Source organism: Arvicanthis niloticus, chromosome 19, assembly GCF_011762505.2.
Source record: "Arvicanthis niloticus isolate mArvNil1 chromosome 19, mArvNil1.pat.X, whole genome shotgun sequence".
Lineage (NCBI taxonomy): Eukaryota > Metazoa > Chordata > Mammalia > Rodentia > Muridae > Arvicanthis > Arvicanthis niloticus.
In genome coordinates this window covers 25,894,626-25,917,631 of record NC_047676.1, presented here as the reverse complement: position 1 = coordinate 25,917,631, position 23,006 = coordinate 25,894,626, and the positions used below count along the sequence as shown (strand labels likewise).

The 23,006-nt window shown below is 41.6% G+C and overlaps 1 protein-coding gene across 4 annotated transcripts in view; it reads right to left on the bottom strand.

Moving 5' to 3' along the window:
* Positions 1-1,096: 1,096 nt before the first annotated feature.
* Positions 1,097-23,006, bottom strand: part of Npr3 (natriuretic peptide receptor 3) — a 66,960-nt gene continuing 45,050 nt past the window's right edge. For 3 of the 4 annotated variants that reach the window (XM_034523320.2, XM_034523319.2, XM_034523315.2), the window contains exons 4-8: positions 18,366-18,501; positions 11,347-11,441; positions 9,095-9,230; positions 7,317-7,404; positions 1,097-6,334 (exon numbers count right to left, since the gene is read on the bottom strand). In XM_034523320.2, the coding sequence (XP_034379211.1) occupies positions 6,223-6,334; positions 7,317-7,404; positions 9,095-9,230; positions 11,347-11,441; positions 18,366-18,501 (567 nt within the window). In that variant the 3' untranslated portion in view covers positions 1,097-6,222. The remainder of the gene's footprint in view (positions 6,335-7,316; positions 7,405-9,094; positions 9,231-11,346; positions 11,442-18,365; positions 18,502-23,006) is intronic. The other variant, XM_034523316.2, reaches the window with a different exon arrangement.

Below are 23,006 nucleotides of genomic sequence, written 5' to 3'. Positions count from 1 at the left end.
ATTTAGGTCTCCTTGAGGATCCTTGATAAGATGTAAGTCCATTATCCCAATAAGGCATCCTTGGCCTGTCAAAAGTTGCTGGCTGAATATCATGTTTTGAGGGGACTGAGCTATAGAGATAGAGGAAAAGAATCGAAGAATCCATGGCCCCAGAGATGGATGGGAAATTAGCAAGAATGAATACCTTTTCCTAGAGGTCATCTCTAGCCTTGCACCTCACCCCACCACTCCTTCCCATGATGCCTCACTCCAATCAACATCCTGCTACAGAATCACCTCAAACATGTTCCCAGTGCATGTGGCACCTGTGGCCTCATTCAGGAACCTCCCTGACCATCAGGACCAGCCATGCCAATTACTATATGTTTCTCAGACATAAGAATGTGTGCCTTTCCAGAGAGTGAGATGGCCTCTTGCAGTCCAGATGAAACTAGAAACGCTGAAGGCTGCTCACTGTGCCTGGTGCACAGAAGCCTAAGAGCTCTTTGCAAAATAGGACTGAAGTTCTCTGTACTGTGGGTGATAAACACAATACCATGAATCAATGATATCGGCTGGAGTGTATAATGTCTCAGGGTGCCCAGGTTCTTTCCTCTAACTAGACGTCCTTGTCTGGCCCCAATGGGAGAGGATGTGCCTAGCCCTGCAGGGACTTGATACATCAGGGTGGGGGGATACCCAGGGGATGTTCTACCCTCTCAGAGGAGGAGGGGAGTGAAGGATAATGGGAGGGACTGTGTGAGGTGGAGACAGGTGGAGGTGATGATGGGGTTGTAAAGTGAATAAATAAATAGATCAACGGGAAAAAGGTGCCCAGGTTCAAAAAGAGGGGGTTACTGTCCATGCCTCCCTTAGCTGCATAAGTCAATGTTTTGGGGTTGGCACTTATACTGATGACATGTTACAATCTCTGTAAATTTCCTTTTGTGGGGCAGATATCCTTGAGTCCTTTCATGGACTCAACTTTTCATTTGAACGTTACAATACATCATCCTCAATAACTGATCTTTTACTTTGCTTATCCAAGAGAACAGAAAGTCCTCAGAACACTTGGACATATGCAGCATATGTTAGTTGAATTATAGACAGGAAACTGTTTCTGTAGAGTATACTTTTAATGAGAACATATTGTTATATTTGGGCTATGCGGTATTCTTGCTGAACAGAAACCTTTACAAGAACACATACACATTTATATCCAAACACCAAATGAAATATATTGCTTCAATGACCAATTTTGCACCAGAAATAAAATATATTATACAAAACAGGGCTATATCCACAGTCATTAGTCCTCGCTTTCTACACAAGACAACAATAAATTAAATCACATTATATGCAGATAGTTCTACTTACATTAGAGTAGTAAGCTATATGTAGCTGGTGCGGCTTTGACTTTTCCACCGGATTCAGGGTGACTTTGTATTGTTTGATGGTCCTGTATTTAAATTATCCATGAACAAAATGGCTCAAAAGACAGAGACCTGTGGGACTGACCTTCTGCAATGTCTAGCTCGTGACCCCCTGGTTTCAGTTTTGCACAGGGAACAAAGCTCTGATTCTAGCCTGCTGGGAGCACTTCATTGCTGACTTATATGCTACACCATGTTGAACACGTTCAGACACAGGCGTTGAATAATGACTAAGATAGTCCATGTCAAAACCCATGTTTTCCTCTTTCTTTGCAGAAATAACTCTTTCTCTACCCAATAATAAGTATACACTTTGACAACTTTGTTCTAGAAAATAAAAACAAACTTGGTAGCCTGTTGTGATTCACATGTGGGTAAATGGACCCTTCGTTCCTGTGCATATAAATTTGTCTTTAAATACGAATCAAAGAAATGGAACGGGTTTTATTAACTACAAAGTCTGCTTCTTCAAATCTCTCCACTAGAAATCATATGATACCTGGTATAGTGAAGAATTTTTGTAACATATTTATTTTTACCTCTGAGAGTCGGCTCTCATCAAAATCCTTTTGGTTATGTTTGAAGTGACGTAAAACAGAAACACCAGCATCAGCTGGCTCAGAACACTCCAAGTTTGGGATGAATTAACATTAGTGGTTAATGAGAGATTTGAACAACCTCCAACTCGGTGCCTTTTGAGGATTATTTTCATCCCATAGGCCTGCAGGAGACATCTGAGAAATCTGTATGCTGAGAACAAAGCCAGGCTCCTTAGCTTTCACAGATGTGAACTGTCCCAAGGCATACATGATCCAACACATCCATAGAGACATGATGGGTGGCAGGTGGAGCTCTGGGTAGAAAAGTAGAGCCTGTGTCAGCTGCAAACTTCTCTCTGTCACCTTGGAGACATAAGCTCCTAGTTCTTCTCTCTGGGCATGTCCAGCACTTGAAGGCCTAAACTGTTCATTATTCTTCTGTTCTAAAGACCAACTGGAAGAGAGACGGGTCCCTTCAGTACCACTGGCTCATTCTCTCTACTTCTATGCTGCCCCTAAAGCATCCTGTGTTTCTAGACAGTTTCTGTTTTTTCCACTGAAGGAGAAATTCAGCTCATTACCAGCTTTCTTCTGAAGTCCTGAACCACAGGGTGTAACTACACAAACAGGTAGAGGGCCAAATTTCAATTGGCATTTGCCTTTGTAGCTGCACCCATTAGGGAGCTGAGCTCTTTGTGTCTCAACAAACATAGGCCCTGGTATTTTCCAATTTATAAACACTATTCTTTCGTTCTTTTCTTGTGTGTGAGAGAGAGAGAGATAGAGAGAGAGAGAGAGAGAGAGAGAGAGAGAGAGAGAGAGAGAGAGAGATATCTAAAAAACCTGTACAAGTAGCTCTGTTTCAAGAAGCAATGACGCCACTGGAAACAGCTTCTGAACCCACTCTCTGTCTGAGATATAAAAGGTCTCCCTTTTCACTTTCCACTGCCTGTCTTAGACCCCTATAATCAGTCCCAACCAGAAGAAAAAAGGTAAGTTAGGGACACAGAAGGTATATGTGCCTTCAGCAAAGTCACAGGAAGCCTATAAGCTGAGGGAAGTGACTTGGCATTCCAAAGCTTTTTATTCAAGAGAAAGAGGAAGTGGGGGTGGGGCATCTGCTCTCATTCCATAGGATTCTCCCTCTCCTCCACGAATTCTGAAATGTAAACAACTATTTCAAGACATGTGGAATTCTATCTGTGGTTCAGGAAAAGACACGCTTACTGTTCTTCAAAACAATACATGTTGACAGATTCAGTGTGAAACCTCTGTTTGTGTTGGGAATAGATATGACTTTACCCAGAAAGTTTTATTTCTGAATTCAGCTTCTCTCCCAAATCTAAGACAATAATATTGGCTATAAAAATTTGTGTTTATTTCCATCACCATAGGTATATTCTTATTTTAACTTGCATATGAACTTATATTTGACCAGATAATGAAAAATATCAATAAAATACTCTCCCCTTGGAAACCTTGATCATTGGATTTAAGAGTAAATATTTATAGAATGGCTTAAGAACGAAAGATCCATTTTGTTTATTATGTAATAGTTGACTACTGGCAGATTATGAATGACCAATTGCCAAAGTTGTTGCTTAGCAGTTAGGAATTTAAGTTCTACAGTACAATATCAAGAGTTCTTATCCCAAGGCCACCATGGAACAGACATCTATACTCTCAGAGAAGGTTTCCCAACTTAGTGGTGTTTTCAAAACTTAATGACGTCTTGGCAGCTCATATGAAGACTTATTCTTTCTGAGACAAGGTCTAACTGTGTAACTACAGCTGCCCTAAAAGTCACTATGCAAACCATCCTGGCCCTAAACTCACAGATATCCCCCTGCTTCTGCCTCCCAAGTGCTGGGATTAAAGACATGGGCTACCTTGCCTAGCCATGTAAAGACATTCAAGAAAGACAAACTATACAGCAGACATGTAAATAAGCAATGAACTTTAATAATATTAGAAATGACTCCAGGGACTTCATGATTCACCCTGCTTTAAAAAGAAAAAAAAAAAAAAAAGGCTAGATCCCTTCTCATCTTTAACATCTAATCTGTGAATATGCTATTAACCTTGGAACAATTCCTCTAGCTGGGAGCAGAAATAAAAGATACTTGCTGTAACAATGCTACCATTAATGGGCCACTATATAAATTCACAAACAGATTAGACACATTTACACCCAAAGAATATAGGCAGGTAGAGAACTTTCCCTCCAGTAATATAGGCAGGTAAAGAACTGCCACCCTCCTGTAATTAACACACAGGTTCAAAAAAATAAACATTAAAAAATGAGTATCTCGGAAACACAGGGAAAACATCATTGAACATGAAAGAGAGAAACAAGCAGACGTCTGGTTCTGAGAATTGGGGTGGTTGGCATCTGCCCATCTGTCTTCATTATGTGAGTCCCTAACCATCAGCCTCTGCCTTCCTGAGTTGTGCTCCACAAGCTTGCCTCCTGGATTAGCACTTTGAAGTTTACCTTTCTGGCCTACTTTTTCTGCTCTCTCTGAAGTCAGCACCTTTCCCTCAATACCCCACATGCAGAACCACAATGTACCTCCTTCCGTTGTTCTACAGCTAATTTGTTTTACCATGTGGTTTACAGCCCATTTCCTGAGCCATAAAGAAGTTCACGCCAAACAGATGCAGCCCATTGACTTTGACTCAATAAGCTGAAGACAAGAGAATAAGATGTGATACACTCCTCCAGAAAGCTAGCTTCCAGAGCTTGCTGCGCTCGCTCGGCTTCCTCCACGGTTAACCTTAATGGATATGACCTCCAAGGAATTACTTAGCTTCTCCCCTTTAAACTGGGTTTCAGATGCTCAAGATGTCAACAAGAAAGGCCTGATTACAAGATGGTACCCCTGTGCTCTCCTCAAACGATAAAGTAGGAGCCCGAATTTAAACTGAGTGCAAAGAGGATTCCCAGCAAAAATTGGCTTAGTCTTGACCGCGCTGCCCTTTTCTGTCCTAGCTCACTGTCCAAGCTATGCGTGATTTTTGGTGGCTGCAAAACTCTATGAGGTTAAAGGGACACAGCAGATACCAACATTCCCTTTAGTCAAAATCATCACCTCATATTTTGATAAACCACATGCAATTTTTTAAAATGTATCACCACTGTGTCTTGCTATCAAATCCTGCTTGTTCTTGAGGGGGAAGGGAAGCGTTTCTTAACATTTCTTAGTCTCTGCTTAAGTCTACTGGTTTTGAAGGGCATCATTTGACCATAGTTAGAAGGGATGTAGCCCTCCAATAACATACATTTAAAACAGTCGAAAATGAACAACGGCTTAACATCAATGTATCCCTTCAGAGTTCTTAAGCTGAACAGACTTCCCATGCGTCGTCAGTCAGAGCATCAGTTCGTATTGGCCACAGGCAAGGGGCAGAGGACAGCAGAGAAAAAGAGAATCATTCCTTCCTCACCACAGATTTGTCACACACCTCCTTCATGCTCTTAAAATATAAGTGAAATTTAATCTTCAAAATGAAAAAATAGACACATTTCTAATACCAAAATATAAGATTAAAATACTTAAAAATAAAATGTTAGTGTGAAGTAGGGCTTTTTTTTTACATCATAAAAGAAACATTTTTAGACTCATTTTTCTTATATAATTCCTCCTAGCTCACTAATATTTACAGATTTCCAGAGTAGCTTTGATGAAACACTAAAAGAGACAGGGGGGATCCTTTCTTGAGATATGAAGTCAGACCTGAATGTGGACGTTGGGCGCAACCCTCGTCAACTACAAACCTGTTTCCCAGGTCCAGAGAGAGGGGCACTGCATTCCCAGCCTTGAGATTTCTTTCATTCCATCGTCCTCTTAGTGGGTGTTAAATTCTTTCCAAGAATATTCTACTTGTAAAAGTTGTTTTATTCTAGCTACGAAACTTTTCATTTTAGAAAACCCACATTTTTATAACCTCTTATGAAATGCTCCCAAAGCAATCAAGATATGCAGACACCAGACTTTCAAGACATAAATCTACTCCGATGCCCCTCCAGCAGCGAGAACACTTAACAGGATTACGTTATATCATTATATTTGTTTGCCATGAGATGAAAGGCCAGGAGGCAGATAGTGATTAATAATCATTCCTGAGCTTCTAAAGAAAATTTAAAATGAAATGACTACTGTTTAGAAGAATGAATTCTCCGAGAACACCCTTTCTGTTCCGTTGATGTCTGTTCTTGCATCTGTCTCTTTAAGGAATCTCAAGCAGACAAAGTGAGAGGGGCATTTCTTTTAAGCCACCGAAAAATGTGATCTGATGGAATCTTCCCTTAACTCTCGGTGTTTCCCGATGTTGCTTTCCTCTTGCTGATTTCGCCTCTCAATGGTTATTCTGTATTTCTTCCTGGGTAAAAGCAAAACAAATGTAATAATAAAACTTCACTTGACTATAAAATACTATGGTTCCTCTTACAAAGAGTGCCCTCCAGGGACATCTGGGTTAGGTTTGATAAATGACAAGTGACACAATATGAAACCCTGGTCAGAGATTAAAGTCGTGTGCCCCAAGGCATCATGTCCTTATTCAGGGAGGAAAATTGGCATGCTTTCTGAAATGCCACAGAACAAGCCTTCCCCTTCTTCCCTGGGAGCCTTATCTATTCCTTCCCAGAAGCTCTGCTTGACTCCCAGGATATGCCCTCAGATAAAAATCAGACTAAGACTGTGACCAAAGGAACAGGAACACGATTGTTCCCACAAAGAGCCACATACACCAGACTTACATCTCCATGTAAAAATGAAGAAATATTACAAATAAACCATGATGACCTATAATGACCTATGAATTCAACCACTGAAGATTACAAAAGGATGGGCCACTGTCACTGCCACAAATGACTGTAGTCTCGAACACATATGCATCTTATAAGTTTATGAGCCTTGACATTGAGTCCCAACAACAGCTAAACATGTGACTTCCCCAAATACAGAACATACTGCAGCCTGGGATCACAGAGCACTGGGAGCTCCTTCCAGTCTTTCAAGTGAAAATGGTCACTTGTTTCTAAATCAAAGAAAGCCTGAGGATAGGAAGTTCATTCTTTGTGCAGATTCCCTCTTCATGTTTGTATTTGATAGATAGAAGGAATTCTCATAAATGGATCAGTGATCCAGAGATCCCAGCCACTTTCTAGCAAGTACCATAGGAATCAAGTACTCACTGCCTGCCAAACCCAAGAGGGAGTCAAAGAACGGCTTTGATAATTTAACCACTATTTTTCTTGTTTAAAAGAAGGGTGTGGGCAAATCACAGGGAGCATTATGCAAAGACAGGAGACAAAGGCAAAGAAGGCAGAGTGAATTGTAACTCCATAAACGGTCCCTACCTGAAAAAGTAGAAGGCCATTAGCAAACCAGCACCTAGTAGGGCTCCCACAACAATTCCTGTCACTGCAGATTCTTCTAGGCCACCTGCTTGAAAAGAAACATCAATAATCAGAGTTCATTTTGAGAAATAAGTAAAAATACTTTGATTTTTGTTCATCTTCCAGTTGAAACTGACTTTCCTTTCTTTGATATATACATATATATATATATATATACATATATATAGTAATATATATTATGTTTTACTATATTATATATTATTATATATTATTTATATATAATATTTACATATTACATATAATGTATGTGACATATAATGTAAAATATGTATGTATAATGTTCTGAGAAAAGGTTTTCAGAAAACACTAGATAAATGCACTGTAACATGAGAGTGATCAGAACAAGGTCAAAACAAGTTCAAAGTTGGGCCTGGGACAAACACCAATCATCCTAGCACTTGGGAGGATGAGGCAGAAGGCTCTCAAGTTTGAGGCCAGCCTGAACCACATAGCAAGATCTGTGGCAGGGAAGGAGAACGGAGAGAACAAAGGGGAGAGAAGAAAAGAGGGTCAGAGAGGATAACAGATGGAGAAAGAGACAGACTCAAGGTGGACCTGATGAAAGCCGCAGGCTGAAGATCTCACACACATCCATCCTGCTCTTGGATGGACAAAGGCACTGACCCAGCACTTCCGTGTCTCACAGGTGGGTGGTGAGACTTCAAAGTGCTAGAAAGTTCAGGGGAGATTGCATTGGGTCAGTATTCTGTTTTTAGATGTTTTCTCACCAAAGCCAGAGTTCCATCCAAAAACGGCCTATATAGCTTTGTGAAAATGTAAACCATTTGAATTAAATCTTTCTCAGTAGGATCTCAGTTTAAAAAAAAAAAAAATCAACAGCTCTTGCAGAGTTTAGAATAAGCCTACAGTATATGGACTCCTTGCCTCCTCAGATCAAAGCTGGGTAAATTCCCTTTACACATGGAAAATGTGAGACTTGGTGAGTTGAAGGGAGTCTCCTAGGGTCTCCAAACTGGCAAGAAAAGAGAGATTTGGGATCCAGGCCTGGCAATTATGTGGTCAACACACTTTCTCCTTAATTCTTTCTCATAATTATCACATGGATATAAATTCCTCATCATTCAAGGATGGCCTTGAGACAAAATGACCATTCATATATTCACCTAAAATCACTAACTGGCCTGCAAGATTGGCATCACTTGTTCTTACTTACAATTACAAAGCCCCTCAAAGACAATCACCTCCCTAAGTATCTCTGTTGCTGTACTATTCCTAAGAATACTCACTTCTCTATCTGCACCCAGACACTGACCGTTAGTAATATATTCAATACTTATTAACCACTTTGCAAGTTGTCAAGCATTTAAGGGCATCATCTGCCCTGTCCTGAGGATTTGAAGGTCAACTGTGAACTTTGAAATCAATATTGAAATTTCTTATAAGAGATGGACAACGGACAGCTAATAATATTTTTATTCTTCCTAAAAGTGAAAACCTCTAATAACTAAAAGACTGTAGTGAGAGATATAAATCCAGGTAAAATATACTACCATTTGTAAGAATAGAATAAAGGAAAGAAATATGGAAGCTTTCGGTAAAGGAAGAGGGTCTGCCATTTTGTGAGCTGTTTCCATGGGTTTGAAGACATCAGAAAAATGCTTTCAAAACATGAGTTCTTGAGAGAAACGTGTTCCGGACTCACATGACCCTGGGATTGGAGAAGAAGGACAGTGAGTGAATTAAGTCTCTGAACTTACATGATTTGCAAGGAGAGCTGTTGGTATGCTCCACAATCCTGGTTTCATCTATTCTCAATTTCAAAGGGCCCCAAGGATATTTGACATTCGATCGCATTTTGAATCGGCCTTCTTTTCCAAAGTAATCACCAATGACCTACAGAAAGGCAAAAAAAAAAAAAAAAAAAAAAAAAAAAAAAATCAGACAGACGAAAGCTAAGGCCAAACGTACCTGCTCCCAAAGGAGGCACAAAGCTCACAGCCTTGCAGGCACTCTCCAAAACACACAGCCTGACCTATACCACTGCCTCTGCACATCACCACCTTCAGGAATTGACAGCAAGAGCTTCAGAAATGCACGGGAAATGGCAGGAGTGCTCCCATGTTGTGCACACTGTCACTGCTTCTGCATGGTTCCTCCTGGCAGGGAAGAAGGCTTAGAAAGGTGTAGACACAACAGACAGTGCCACCTGAGGTCCTTCGGGAGGTCACAGCCTACCATTGCTGTCCCTAGGTATTCATCAGTTGCCACTGCATAGTGGGAAAGGTGGATTTTTTTTTTCATTTCCCTACAAAACAATAATCTATAAATTTGCAGGTGGTTCTCTTGCTCATCCCATAGGCCTTCTGCCACAGAGCAGTCCACACTGTCAGCCATGTGTTAGGCCCATTTCCCTTATGGATATGAGACAGAGCCAATGCCACTACGTACATGCTCAAGTTAAGCATGTGACAGGTACACAGCCCACATTCCTTAGTTAGATTGGTATACAAATATATAATATTTAGGGTGACAGCAAGATAACTTGGGAGATAAAGGCCTTTGCCACCAAGCCTTAAGGCTTGAGACCTAAATTTGATCCTCAGGACACACATGTTGGAATGAGATAACTGATTCCTTCAAATTGTTGTCTGACCTACACACACACACACACACACACACAAATAGATACATATACACATATATAGATATATAGATACATAAATAAATGCAATTTTTAAAAATTTAGAGTACCACTGAGGAACTCTCTGACCCTCCTTTTAGTTAGTGCCATTTCTTTAGAGGTCACGTTCATCTCTGATAAAGTCACTTCTTGTGCTCTGCCATTTTCAGGCTGAACTCTGTCTCAGCTGTCACCTTAGACACCTGGAAAGTCATCACTCATTCATGATGTAACTGCAAGGTCATGCTCCAGTTACATGGCTAGCAGATCAGTCACATGAGCTAGTCTGGCAGTGCTTTCTCACCCACAGTTTTTAAGGATTCTCCTCTTTTGTCTGGGCACAAACTGGTGGCTCCTGGGTGGCCTGTGACATTTCTCCTCCTGACTGACTGACTGAGCCATAGCAGGTCCTCATAGGCTTTATCTATGGTCATAGTCAAAACAATCCTAGGTCCTCCTGAAATATGACAGTTACTGCTATGTTCTGAGCAAATCCCAAGTGCACTGCAACCTCACAATGAAATGAGATGGGTCATCACTTCCCACCTTCTCCAGAGAGGGAAGCTGGGCTGCAGATGAAACCCAGAATTGGGGGGAAGGGATGGGGTGGGATATGAAGTCATTCAGTGAACATAGTGAGAGGACTCCTATTCTGTCACCAAAGGCTAGGTGTACCCCTATGGAGAGGAAAACAGTCTCTCACACCTGTGTCCACAAAGGCAACAAGAGTGATGACCTCCCAAGGAAATAGGGCAAGCATCGCTATTGGCTAAAAAAAAATACCTATTTATTTAACATTTCTTTCTCTATATTTGTCAATTACAGGTTATATGTAGCTTTTCTAGATCTCATTGTATATGGTTCTAACGATGTCATGAGACCAGTGAGGAAACTATTACAATTCCCATGTTATAGTTAAAGAAATTGAAGCAGAGACACCCCCCACCCCCAGTGACTGTCACAGGCTCATCTTCCATACATGGCAGACTTCTCTCTCCTGAGACTCCACCGTCTTTTGAAATAGTATCACCTGAAAATCTGTAACAACCACTAGAAAAAGAAATCCAGAAATGCAAGAGGCAAGTAAGTTGCCCTTCCTGTCAATGGATGTCCTTATTACCCAGTTCTGAAGAGAGACTCTTGACCATTTGAAAGGTAGAATTTCTCTAAGAAGAATCCACATGGCACCATGTCCTGCCTTCTCTCTGATCCCTCAATCAACAGTAAGCTTTCACTACATGGAAAAGCTCATTTTTATTTGAACACCAAGACAAATACATTCTTGGAGTCTCCACTTGCAAGAGTCGCCAAAGCAGAACCTTCTCTCACCTCTTGGGTGCCTGCTTCTATGTCAGTCATGGCAACCACGGAGAAGTCCCCATATCGATCCCCGTTGGCATCTATGGACACCTGCCCGGCGATACCTACAGGAGAGGTAAAGAACTCCAAGTTAGAGACTAATAGTACCTCTGCCTGCCAAGAAAATGAATTAATGGGATTTTTTTAAAAACAAATTCATGCCACAGGGAATCACATCAGACTGGGAGCATTTTTGTTGGCATTTGGAAAGACATTGTAATTTCATCTGTGTCTGCATTCCTAAATTCTTAACATTTCTCCATTTAAAAAAGAAAAGAAAAAGAAATAAATGATCTTTGGGGAATACTTAAAAAAAAAAAAAAAGAATTAAGGTCAATGCCAAAGCAATGTGTTCATTCTAGAAGTTTTGATTTTTTTTTCCCCCCTAAGAAGTAGCAGAGAAATAAAGATGTCTTATCACACATAGTTTGACATGATCATTGGGCAAAGAAAATCAGTCTGGCCCAGGAGTGGGTGAGTGATTATCACACAGGCTGCATCAACACGCAGGAAAGCTGGAGACCTGGCTGTTGAGTCTCTGGAGCCAAGGTCTAGAGATTATTGACTAATGTGTGTTCATTCATTGGTTATCCAAACATTATCCAAAAGATTCCTGGGAGGCTGAGTTAGCATTGCAGCAGAGGTTAAGTTAGAGCACATGGATTCTTTGCTCAAGGAAGGGCCTAGACTGAGGATTCAGTCCAGTGAAGGAGGAGCCAGTGAAGTGGGTTACGGTGCTTGCCACCAAACTGGACGAAGGTTTGATCTCTAGGACCCACATGGGAGAAAGAGCAGACTGACTCCCAAAAGTTGTCCTCTGACCTCTACACCCACACTGTGGCACACCTATAGACACACGCGCGCGCACAGACTCGCGCGCGCACAGAGAGAGAGAGAGAGAGAGAGAGAGAGAGAGAGAGAGAGAGAGAGAGAGAGAGAGAGAGAATATAAGGTATTGGTCCCCTGAACCTCTCTACAACTGGCATAAGCAGGATCATGTTCCTACCAAGAGGACATAGACATAATTGCATGAGATAAAAACACTCCAGGCATCTGCAACAGATACTTAAGTGAAGCCAGCTGTTTTCATCTCCCACTGTCCCTACTGCTATTATTATTATTCCTACAGGTTGGGTATTTTTTTAGCCGAAGTACTTGGGGCGAGAAGTGTTTCAGATTTCAGATGTTTCTAATTGTTTGAATATTTGCATACACATAATGAGACATCTTGGGGGTAAGACACAAGCCTAAACACAATAAAGCTTAGTTTCGAGTAGCACTTGCACACATAGCCAGAAGGTAATCTTAATTCAATATTTTTTTAAAAAAAAATGTTTTGCATGAAACAAACATCCATTGTAAGGAAGTTTCCATTGGACACTTAAGAGATTTTGAACTTGGGATTTGAGAATGAAGGATAAAAATCTAAAGTTACCATTATCAGTCCTGTGCTTTCAATGTCACAGAAAGCACGTGACAGTGTTCAGTCACTCATGCTGACTCAGGACATCAAGTGGAGTTCAGTAAAAGAGTAGGAATTATAAAATCCCCATGAAAGTACATAGGAGGAAAGCTATGATTCAAACCACTATCAAGAAGTGTAACTAACTGACCTGGTTTAATTTACAAAGGCCCCAAGGCAACAAAAGAACCAAAGAACTGTAAAATTTCTAATGAAGGATGTCTGTGTTTATAACCAGGGCCAATGAAATATGAAGCTATAGCCAATCAGCCAGAACACAGAGGACCCACCCACCTTGACCAGCAATGATTGATGCTCACAGCAGCTAATCCCCGAAAGGCCAACAGAGAACAATGGCTGATAATAAATGGTGTGTTATTTCGTCTTTGTTCACTAAGCAGCAAGATGTGTGCACCAGCCATGTTCTAATTAGCAAAAGCCATTCATTTTCTTTGTGGGAGAAGTCTGTGTTGTTCTTAATTGGTGCTTCCATTGATTTGGTTCTATCCAGAAGTAATGACTGCCCCAGTAAAAAAGAGTGTCTACTGAGAAGCATCCCAGGGGAAAGTTCCATCCTCTTGTGTGGTTTGGAGAGGCAGTCTTTTGGGTTTACTGTCCTTTGGGCTGTGGTTTGAAGGTCCACTGATTTTTCCAGACTTTGGGTTACTTTGCTGGAAACAGAATGGAGGTACCATTCGTCTACAGTTTTTGTCTTCTTAATACAGGCAGGTTGCAAAGGATACACCTATTACCATATTGTGCATCCTTGGAGACATATAATACGTCAAACAGCATACATATAGTTTGCATGCTCATATGTACATATGAATATACATATATAAATATAGACAAGTATAGAATTTCTTCTCCAAATCTTGTGACTATCTGAAATCATTCTGTTCAGAGGCATTTGGGAAGGTGTGTCCTGCTGAGTGTGTTGCAGAGTATTTTATAAAGATTAAGTGGCCTTAGTATTCCAAGACCTCATTACACCTCTAAATGATTGCAATTCTGCCAGAAAATAGGGTGAGAACTCTTGGGGTGGCTGCTTTGCAAAGTGAGACTTCACCTGAGAGTATCAAGCCGAAGGTGAGGTTGTCAGGCTGAGAGCAGAATTTTCCTGTATATCAGCAATGATTCTTTCACCTCAGTTTCTGTTTGCTTAGAGTGAAGCTTGTGTCCTATGCCACAGTACTGTTTACTTTGTCCCCCTGACCTCTCACACAGAGGAAACACGGCTTCTTCTTGGACCATTTATTGAAGGTCTTCAGAGTTGATCATAGGTTTCATGGCAATAAAATCCAATTTTGTCAAATAACATCCAGGGTATTTTTTTCTCCTGACAACTTAATGATCACTTACAGCAACCACTAAAATTAAAATTGTTTTTAATGTTAGGAAGGTTTGAGTTTTTCTTCACACATCTACCTTAGAGTTCTTTGAGGGGCTACCTTCAAATGCATTATTGTTTAACAAATAAAATAGACTCCAAACCATTCAAATCCAAACTTACCTTGGCATCAATCTTTACATTTTAGACACATAAGGTTATAGTTTTAGACTCAACTATACAATTACTTAAACTCTTTGTGCAAACTTACTGTGTAGACCTCGTCCTAAAGTAGAAATATCAAGATGGCGTAAGAGAAAATTTAATGCATGTCTTGGCTCTAAATAAAACTGTATCCCAGCCATTGTGGGCACCTGCCCTTCTCTCAACAACCTCCTTCACTGGTGCCTTTCAGCATCCCCAACTCTGGCTTCTGTCCCGCTGTCAGAAGACCAAGAACAAATGACCACACCATGCAGTGAGTAATAGCTAAGAATGGGATGTGCCTGACCAAGGTTGTGTCCCCACACACCAGCTTCTCGGTGTATTGTGCACAACTTCTGGGAAACTTGACTTTGTCCTAATATGCTCCCTGAATTACCTTATTTGATTCCCGCCCCTCAGCTGAAGCAGGAAGAGGCAAACCGAGTTCATCCAGAAAGCTTACTCACCCCCAATCCACTACGACGTGTCTAAAATGAAAGCTGTCACTCGTGGCAAGAGTAAAACATGGTGTTCACTGAAAATACCATAGAAAGTTAGCAGTAGCTACCATAGCTACTACCCAGACAACCTTATCTGGAGCTCCACTCCTTCCTACCACCCTTCTCTCTAATGTCTGTGGATGAACTGAAGCCATAGAACATAGACACTACTATCCTGTACTCCTCCAGAAAATGTACACGTGGCTTTGTTCTTGTCATTGAAAAATTTTTCACTTTTCAATGACAAGTTTCACAAACAAGAATAAGCATACCCCAGCCCACTCAAGGGCTCACTGGACGAGTTGGCACAGTGCAGAAATTAAAAAGATGCTTTTCAGTTAACTTACTTGTCAGCCTCCTCCAGAGCAAATGTGGTCCTAAAGGATGCGTGTTCCTGCTTCCTGTTTCCCCAGTCTGCACTCTGCATTAATGGTTCTCATAAGATGCTCACCAGCAAACTACAGGTTATGTGCCACAGAGCAGCCATAAGACATACCATCTGCCTGGAGACTAAAGCAGCTTTCTATTTCAGCAGGATTTTCAGGTCCATGGGTCTGGCCCCATTGCATCTTAAACACTGGGTCCTATCACACTGTCCCATATATGCATAGTCACATAGACCTCCCAGCTCCTCAGTTGACAACTTCCTACCACACACACTCAGACCACAATGAAATTGCTTCTCCCTCTGCAGCATGGTGTCCTAAACAAAATGGCCTCCGTTCTCACTCCGCTGCCACGTTCAGAGACCTTTCCTTGGCCACTCTAAGCCAACAGTCTCATCCCACCCCTTCTGTATCTCCCTACCCTGCCTTGTTTTACAGTGCCTGGAAGGGGCTGTGTGTTTACTGCCTTTTCCCCACACACGCACTTGCACATGAGAGAAACTGATTATGGGCAACATCTTTACTTCAATGCTTCATCCCCTATTCCTTGAACAATGCCTGCTACATCGCAGACGCCTGTTGAATGGATTGGGTAAATGAACATAAAGTTGATGGCTGCTCTAGGAACTAGCTCAGGCCAGTTTGGAATGTTAGTGAGGTGAGTCTTATATGCACTATTAACAAAAATATAGATTAGCAGAATTTTCTGTAAGATGTTCAGCAAATAGCCAACCCTGAAAACATACTTACAAGTAACGTTATATTGACTGAACAGACGATATTTAGGAATATGTGTGTGTGTGCATACATATATGTATATAAATTCATACATATATATGCATGCAATAACAACTAGTGAAAATAAGGAGGCATGGATGTGAAGAAGAACAGGAGGGGTGTATATGAGGGTTTGGAGGGAGGAATAAAAAGGGAGAAATATAATTATAACCTCAAATTTTTTTATTTAAAAAAGAAGCCATTTAGTTTGGCAACATTCACTGAACTTTATAAAACACCAACATATGTCAAGACCCCAAATCCTTCACATTAGGAAAGTTCTCTGTGAGAAATATTCACAAAACTTCAATAAGGTATGCAATAAGCCTATGACACCATATTGCAGAGTGGCAAGAACTGTAACCAACTGAAGTATCCACCAGCCAAAGATAGATTACAAGCTGGGGCTGGGGGTATCTGTAATCCATGTGCTCTGGAGGCAGAGGCAGGAAGAATGCCTCATGCTTAAGGCCAGTCTGGTATATATAAACTGACCTGGAACTTCATAGCAAGACCCTTTCTCAAAACAAATAAACAAAAAGAATTACAGAAATTATTATATAGCCATAAGGCAGAACCAACATTTCTCATTTTAAAATGTAATAGATCTCTGAGTGCCTGTATGAATGTTTTTGACATAAAAAAAAAACTAAAAGTGTAAAATAAATAAAACTACCATGAAAAGTGGTGATGACAATGAGACCCGCTTTATAAAAGTTTTACAGGGTCTATAATGATGCTACCAGAAAGTGTCGCTCACCTCTCGAGTCATCTAGAAAAAAGTTGCTGTTAGCGATTGCATTGGGGAAAGGAGACGGGAGAGGGAAGCAAAGCTTTCACTTTTAATTTTGTACTGTTGTACTCTGTTTAAGTTTCCTAGCCAAGCATATTCTCATATTTAAACATCAACCTTGTTTTAACAAACAATGATGAGATGGTGTGCTTTTTGTTGATGTTATTCTTACACATTTCTGCTTGTTGTTGCTGTTGTTGCTGTTGTTGTTGTTGTTGTTGTTGTTGTTGTTGTTGTTGTTGTTTTTTAAATATTCACTTTCTTGAAAGTAAAATAGAAGCCAAGAGCCTGGACCTGCAAGGCAGCTCTCAGCACCAGGTTGGATATGACAGCTAAGATCTTCTGCATTCCACTAAAGCCAACATGGTCTGATCATGGGAACGTACACCCAGGTTAACACACTTCTTGACTGCAGATCCTTCACACTGATGGTTCTGTAGTGAATAACACTTACATTGAATGTGATTTTTAAATACACAGGGCTAGGTAGATGGCTCTGTGTCTCTCAGCCCCATAAAAAAGCTGAGCACAGTTGTTCATAGCTGCAATCCTTGTGTTGGCAGAGGCAGAATCAGACAGGTCTCAGGGACTTGCTGCCCAGTCAGTCTATCCAAGTGGTAAGCTCTTGATTCAATGAGAAACTCTGCCTCAAAAACTATGTTATAGAACAGTAAGATCCGACATGAATCTCTAGCTTACACACACACATGCACACATGCACGTGTACCCACCCCATAGTATACTTGTTATTTAAATAAGCAGGAACAGGATCATTTTTATTGCAGTACAATTTACTCAAAGCATGTCCACATGCATTGCATTATTTGGTCTTATGTTCACAAGACTGACTTATATATGTAATATATACTTATTATCCTTACTTTAAAAATGGAGAAAGCTACACAACCATATTATATATGCAGAGGGCCTAGGTCAAACTTATACAGGCTCCCTGAGTATTGGTTCAACCTCTTTGGGTCCCTGTGAACCCAGGTTAGTTGATTCTGTGGGTTTTCTTGTGGTGTCATTGACCCTTCTGGTACCTTCAATCCTTCCACTCTCCCACAGTATTCTAAAAGCTCCTCTTAACGTTTGGCTGTGGTTCTCTGCATAAGTTGCTGGATGAAGCCTCTCTGATGTAGCTTGGTCTTCTTTAGGACTCCTAATAGTGGGAGTTGGGGCTGTCAATGACTCTTTTGCCTGCTTTTGGTACCCTTTTGGTCATACTAGGTTGCCTTGGGCAGCCTTAAATATGAGGGGAGGTGCCTAGTCTTATTGCAACTTAATATGCCATGTTGAGAGGCATCCCTAAGAGGCCTGCCCATTTCAGAAGGGAAATGGATGAAAGGAAGAAGGAAAGTGGGAGAGAAATTGGGAGGAAAGGAGAAGGAAACAGTGGTTGGGATGTAATATATATGAGACAAATTTTTTAAATGGAGAAAGACTCTAGAAAGGGTCTTAGTTGCAGCAGATAGCAATCACAAAAGCAGCAGCTTATTTGGCCGCTGTGCTGCTACCATGGAAACCAAATCCCTACCTTCAAATGTCCTGTTCCAAGTCTGCTGGATGATTTTTCCCCCATCCTTCTTGCTGTAGCCAGCTCTCAGCACTTCATGTAAAGCCAGAACGTAGAGGAGGATGGCATCATGAAACCCTTCAACAAACATGTTCACCTGCAAAGGAAACCCACTGGGTGAGCCTGAGACCCCAATGATTCCTGTTTGTCAAATGACACAAGCAAGCAAAATGGTCCAACCTGAGTCTGGAAGTCTTCGAGATCCATGACAGAAGTGGACTAAACCATCAAAAGTAACTACCAAGAGTCCTATGTTTTCCTGGCACTGCTTGAGTAGGAAAAACCCTGACTTTGGGAATTCACAGAGCAAACAAAGCATTACAGAGCAAAGAAACAGTTCTGTTGTCCAGGTTAATCATTCCAGGAACTTCAGCCCTTACAGACAGTTTTTTCCATGCAATTAGCCTTCTTCCCACATTTTCTGTCAGCCTCGACATGAGTCTGACTCCCCAGTGAAGTCTGCTCCAACTTCTACAGCCCATAAGATCTCTACACCCTTGAGTGTAGGACACACCAACAGAATAGTAGTAAATGGGCAAGCTGAGGCAGAGAAGTCAGGAGTCTAAGGCCAGCCTACACCACATGGCAAGACCTTGTCTCAAAATATTAAAAAAAAAAATTTAGGCATCCATTTGTTCATACTCCTCAAAACTGATGTCAATTGCTTATACATACCAATATACAAAAAAGGAACACGGTGCTTTCTACCATCCTAGGGAGTGGGGCCATACTATCTTCTGAATTGGCAATAACACCTCAGTCTCTCTTTCCACCCTCTGCCAGACTCCAAGGACAGAAATGGATGCAGTCTTGACTGTTGGTATGTCCCGTCTGATCTCTGACTCCAGTAAGGTGTCTCTGGTTTCCATAAACTTAGTTTAATAAATGGAAACACTGGCCATTGAACTTAGGGGAAGTTGCTGCATCATGCTGTGTTTTGTTTCATCTGTACCCATGCACGTGGTGTTGAACCTTCTTCGAGGGTAATTACAAGAATCATGGCATAACAGCATAAAGTGTTTGGTGCATATCAAGTATTAAACCACTAGTTTTGTGAGCCACATGTTGTTCTCAGTAGTGTACTAGAGTCTTATTCAGAATACAGTAAGAAGACATAAATAGAGCAGTTAGTATTATGCATTGCTCAATGGCGGCAGCAAATGCTGAAATGAGTTTTGAAAATGAACAGATTGTGGAAGGGAGAAAGGTTTGAAAAAAATATGAATATAATAACATGGTTAAAGCATATCCTGACCACCACTCCATTAAAAGAAGCAACTGCTCTGCTGAGCTGAGGCCAGGGGGATGAGACCACATGGAGACAACCAGTGGAAACTCAGATCTCTGTGAACTCCTCCCCGGAGAAATTGGCCTGTCTGTAGCAGGCACTTGATAATTTGACTTGCACTATTTCCTCCTTAGAAAGACTGAAAGTCCTTTTTGGTAGGTTCTGCTTCCACATGTATACAACTACAACACAAATCAGAGTGAAATGATCAAATACCATCTTGAAATGCTGGGTAATTTGCAAACTGTATAAAAAGCAAAAATAGTCATACCTTGTTTCAAGAGTTGGAGTTAATGACAGAAAGCCAAGAAAGAACAGAAAGAACTGGGCATTCATCAGGGAACCTGGGAGGTGCTCGTGTGAGAAACGGCCGGCCCAGTTATTTTAAAGAGGAACTCACAGGAAGAATGCCTCCACCAACCTTCTGTATGGCCCAACTCAAGGGCATATACACAGATGGTGTCTCCTGGTTCAAAGACACATTCACAAATGGTATCACCTCTTCCATGAGCACACCCACAGAGGGCAGCTCAACACCTAATTTTGTTTGTCCTCATTCCACCCCTCCTTGAGTCCTGTTTTGCATCATAGGAACAAATATTTCAGATATGCCGAAGCCCAGAACCTGGGCTACTTCCACTCTGCCCTTCGTAGCTGTGTGCCTTCATCATTCTGGGCCTTCAGTTCCTCATCTCTTCCTTAAAGAAATAGCAGTGCCTTCCTCCTGGGGTTGCTATCGGGGTTAAGAAATGTAAAGAATTTCAAACAGTTTCTGCCACCATCACCCCTGCTAGCTTTTGTTGCTGCAATTGTCTAGAGACGAGGAGTTTAAACCCAAGGATTCTGCTTAGCTTCTAATTCTGAGAAGCAGCATCCAATAAACAACCTCTTTTATTGACTCATTTTATTCTTGATGGAAAGTAGGGCTCCTCATTCAGACTCTGGTACCCCAGGCAGATCTCTTACAGCGCCATGATCCCAATGCCATCTAAAGAAAGCACAGCACTGCCCAAACTGGTCTATCCCACTGACCCTCAGGGCATATAGGACAGGTTCAAGGTCACAGAGATCTTGTAGTTGGCAATTAGCTGGATCTGTAGTCCACTCCTAACTGGGACTCATCACTCAACCCCTCAATCTCCAGATTCCTCATTTGTGAAGTATAAGACTTAATTTAGCACTGGATCACCTCACAGAGATTTTCTGGGGATTAAAATGAAACACCATGCATGAATGCCTTGGGTTCTTACTGTTAGCTGCCAAACTTAAGTCTCAGAGACACTGTTTTCTTAGGCAGAGAATGCTATAGAAATAACATCTACCAATCAAAGATAATTTTCGGCTGCCTTGAATATGCTCATTTAATTTTCCAAAGGAATACAAATTTTTCACTTGGACCATGAAGTCATCATGATTTGAGAATGCATGCATGCTGATGAATTTTAATAAGTAAGAGTTTAGCTATTAAACTTAATTCTCAAGACATGGTCATGCTTCCCCTATGGGTCTATCTTCTCTTTTATAACTTTATAGAAACCACCGGGTTACAGGGGAAAGGCATGGAATCCTGGTTGGAACATGTAAGGGAGTTAGGTGCCTTAAGAGAGCACTAGACTTCACATCTTCCTGAAGAGCTGTCAGCTGCTAACTGTTGGCTTCCAGAGAAGGAGTCGTGTTCCTCAATGGCATAGCCACTATCAAGTTGCCCATGCTCCAGGAAATAACGCCCCACCCATGTTCACGTAAGCAACACTTGCATGAGGAGTACCATTGTTTTGCTCAGTCTTCCTGAGTTTTGTTCTTGAATGTAATGTTCTGTACAATCCTGCTCCTGGGACACCTATGGCATCCCTGCTTAAAATATGACACAAGTTCCAGGGTCTCACCCTGTTTATTTTGTCTGTCTCCTCCTTTTCTTCCTCTTCCTCATCCTCTTTTTCTCCCTCTTTTTCTTCTCTTCTTTTTCTTCCTCCTCTTCTTTCTCCTCCTCCTTCTATCCTTCTAAGTCCTCATTCAGAGACACCATACTGATGCTGGCCGTTGATGGGCCTGGTCATACACCTTGGCACCATGCCCTAACTGCCCCTTTCCAGTCCTTCTTTCTTGAGGCATTCTTTCCCATCCACTATAGGAGGAACTATCGTCGGCTCAAAAAAGATGAACTTGAATTGCTTTTATCCTAAAAAGTTTGATACCAAACAGGACAGATAGGCTCTGGAAATAAGCTCTGGTCTGAAATCTCCTTGTCTTGATTTCCAAGTGGATTACAACAGTTACCTCCTTAAAGTGGCAGAGTGTCTCCCTCTCCTGCCACAATTAGCAGAAGGGATGCTGACCCCACTGAAGCTGGCACCCTGGCCTGCGGAGGAGGTTTCATCACACCTACCTCATAAGCCCTCAAGTCAGAAGCAAACTCCCCAGACACTGTCTTTTCTCGAGGAGAACATTCTCACTCTCACACACGGTTTTTAGTGGGAGGGAAGCCCGTTAGCACATTACAGCCACAGAACATTGCAAGTGCAAATTAAGGAGAAAAACAATGAGAGAGGAGGAGAAGGCATTATTAAGTTGTATTAGGAACACTTTCCTTTGGACTTCCCAGCTAGAAGGAGCCAGATTACTTGGTGTGCCTCCCTGTCTCTGGACATAACAACACTTGAACCTCAAGGTCCTGTCAAATCACACTGTTGTTACCAATCAGGGAAAATAGGATGCCCTTAACTAGGCAACTTGTTTGAGTGTTCATCATCTGTTTTAGTTACCTAAGTACCCTGAGGAGAGGAGCAAGCGGAGGGACAGAAAGGCTTATTTTGCCTCACAGGTCAAGGGAACAGTAATCATGGAGGCTAAGTGTGGTGGCAGCAGTTTGAGCTGGTTACTCCCACTGCATTGCAGTCCTCAGGAAGCAGAGAGCAGTGGATGCTTGTGTAAGCTAGCTTCTTCCTTTTGACGCAACCCAGGATCCTAGTTCAGGAAAGCTGCCTTTCATGTGGCCTCTCCTGCTTCAATTAGACAATTCCCTCACAGGCATGTCCAAAGACTTACGTAATCTAAATAATCTCTTGGGCGTGCCCAGAAGCTTGTCTCCTCTGAGATTCCAGATCCTCGAAAGTTGACAATCAAAACCCAGCATCATAACATCCTTTTAGCCGGAAAACCCTCCCTTAGCATCATCTGCTGAGCTCTTAAATTCCTAAGTGCACTGGCTCCCGGGCTAGATAATGGAAAAGGTTGGATCGGGGAAGAAAAAAAATGGCGACTTGCAATCTCCACCAGACAGCATCACTGACCAGCAGACAGGCTGTACACATGAA